The sequence below is a fragment of the Chaetura pelagica genome, unplaced genomic scaffold, assembly GCF_000747805.2.
Source record: "Chaetura pelagica isolate M959 unplaced genomic scaffold, ChaPel_1.0 scaffold676, whole genome shotgun sequence".
NCBI classification, from domain to species: domain Eukaryota; kingdom Metazoa; phylum Chordata; class Aves; order Apodiformes; family Apodidae; genus Chaetura; species Chaetura pelagica.
The window spans coordinates 1,235,066-1,237,565 of record NW_009953724.1 but is presented as its reverse complement, the minus strand read 5'-3'; the positions used below and the strand labels follow the sequence as shown (position 1 = coordinate 1,237,565).

Sequence of the window (2,500 nt, the reverse complement as noted above, 5' to 3'; positions counted from 1 at the left end):
AGCACTTCCAACACACTATTCTAGGAAACATAAAACATCAACAATAAAAACTCACCCCAAAAAAAGGTGCCTTCTAATTTGAGGGTGCCTAGAATTCTAAATTCCTAATTTCTGGAAAATTGAAATTCTTTTGAAGTTGTATTTTACATAAAATCCTAGTGATATTTAGTACTAAAACTAGATCACATGTATCTGTGACACTCAAATGAACGTTTCAAATATCCTCCAGTGTAATTTTAAAGACATTCCTCACATTCCTGGAGGTACCAGCTGTCACCCAACTACTCTACTGACAAGTGTCTCCAATTCATGTTCCTTATCTCCTATTTCATCCCAACCAACTTACCTTCTTTTCTAAGCATTCTGCAAATTTCAACTGCTTCAACAGCTTCTTCTGCTTGTTGCTGAAGCGATTGTCCTGCTCTGCACTTGTTCCCTAAAGCACAGGAAAGGAAATTTTTAGTCTGACATCCAACCATCTTCAAGGATTAATTTCCCACATCTTCTCTGGCTACACCAGCCAAACCCTTCTGCAAGCAAATTAACCTTTTAAGGTGCCTTTTAGCACTCCAGCCTTCACCTGCTGCTGAAGGCTTGGAGTAAGGAAACTCCTGAGACACCTTAATCACACAATCTTCCTGGCACACCACTTAAAATTTAAAACTACAGTAGGATCAAATCACTATGAAAAAGACTTATGCTGAATTCACAAACTCTTCAGAAAGAATAAGCTGTTTTTTTCCTCTTTCCAAGAACAAAGATCTCAGATTGGTTTACAGTGACATCTATGAAACTTTGGGTAAACTTCTAAGCAGCAAATCAGCCAATACGGAGCCAGCAGGAGTACAAAGAATTCCTGGTTTATTGATCATGTTAAAGTTCACCAACTCGTTCCACTTTCATGAACAGAAACTATAGGTTAATTCATTTGGAATTGAAAGACTTAAAAGTTGAGTTCTGGAAAATTTACTTTTGGAGGAGTAAACAGAACCACACAGAAAAAAAAAATATGTGCAGAACTGCACCCAAATACTGATGACTTGTTAATGATTCAAACTCACAGTTCACACATGAAGTTTATTCAGAAAAATCAACCTGACTGATGGAAAACAGGGGAATTTAATACATGCAATTTCCTATACATGTAAGAAAGGGCTGAGAATCAGCACCAATGTAAGCTGCTCAGGAACAAATAGATAATAAATAAGAAAAAGCTCCAATTCTCAGGTGACTTAACTACTTCATGTTATCAGAAAGCACCTTGAACGAACATGCTAGGAAGTGATCAGTGAAAAGGAAATGGACTATTAACATTCCTGTTTGGAACACTGACTGTGGCACAAGCACTGACCAGGATTAAGTCTTTTTTTAAAACTCTTTATAGTATTTGCAGTCTGCCATGTGTCTTATACATTAACAACACCCACAATTCTACTCACTCAAGAATTTAATGTTCTCTACTTTTTCTTTTGATTCTTTCATCAACCCAGAAGTGAAATGGAAAGGAATGTAATTTTTCTCAGCCTGCTTAAAACACATGGCAAGCAGGATGGTAACCAAACAACACACAGAGAACAGTAACACAGGAATTTCAAGGCAGAGACAAAATATTCTGATTACCTGACAGAACAGTGAAGAACTAAAAGAATTATTGATAGTACTTTCTTGGTAAGGTGAGCCTAAATTGCTGAACTTCTGTCATTTCAATAAGAACTTTAGTTTCTCCTGAACTGAGAATAAAATTTGACCAGAACACAGTTCACAGTCTCATTTCAATGCTGTGTTGCTTTTGTTTTTAAGAAGTCACCTTTCACAGGTAAATTCAAAAGAATATTAGATTTCTAATTCAGTGCCTCCAGTCCCAGTAATTCTGATGCCAATTATATTTACTTGATTTCTAGACTGTTGTTGTACTACAGAGTGTAAGTGTGTATTCAATTTGTAATTACTCTTCTCAGGCGAGTATGTCAAATCAAAATTGAATTGAGTGAAGGGTTATATGGGCCCTCATGTTGCAAAAGCCTCCTAGTTGCAGCAATAAAAAAATAAGGCTGAATAAGTGAATGAATCTTGAAAAATGAAACAGGTTTTCAAAACTGCCAAGGAACCCCCAAAAATAGGCTCATTTAATTAAAGGAAGAAAAGGTTTAAAAGAAATATACTCAGGGTAGGTTACTGTTTAATAGCCTCTGCAGAAAATACAGCACCGCTGTAAGAAGAGAAAATAAAAACTCAATTATTAAAAAAATTACACAATTATCAACCTAAGAATAGTTGTTTTCTTGTGGGTTTTGGTTTGTGGGTTTTTTTATGACAGATAATAATATTCGTGTCACAGATTAAAAATTTCTCTCCAAAAATAGGCGCAGTTCCGTTTATTTGCTTGAAACGTGGACGCTAAAGTGCATTTCACTGCAAGACCTGGTTCACTTCCCAACTGCTCCCGGCTTTTTCTCCCACACTCCCTCGCATTTAGGGGCCGCCAGCCCGTAGCTCGGGA

The 2,500-nt window shown here is 36.7% G+C and overlaps 1 protein-coding gene across 1 annotated transcript in view; it reads right to left on the bottom strand.

Annotated features, from left to right (window-relative positions):
* SRRM1 (serine/arginine repetitive matrix 1) overlaps positions 1 to 2,500 on the bottom strand; it is a 19,325-nt gene that overhangs the window by 14,731 nt on the left and 2,094 nt on the right. The window contains exon 2 of the mRNA XM_010000637.1: positions 347 to 436. Coding sequence (XP_009998939.1) covers positions 347 to 436 — 90 coding nt within the window. The remainder of the gene's footprint in view (positions 1 to 346; positions 437 to 2,500) is intronic.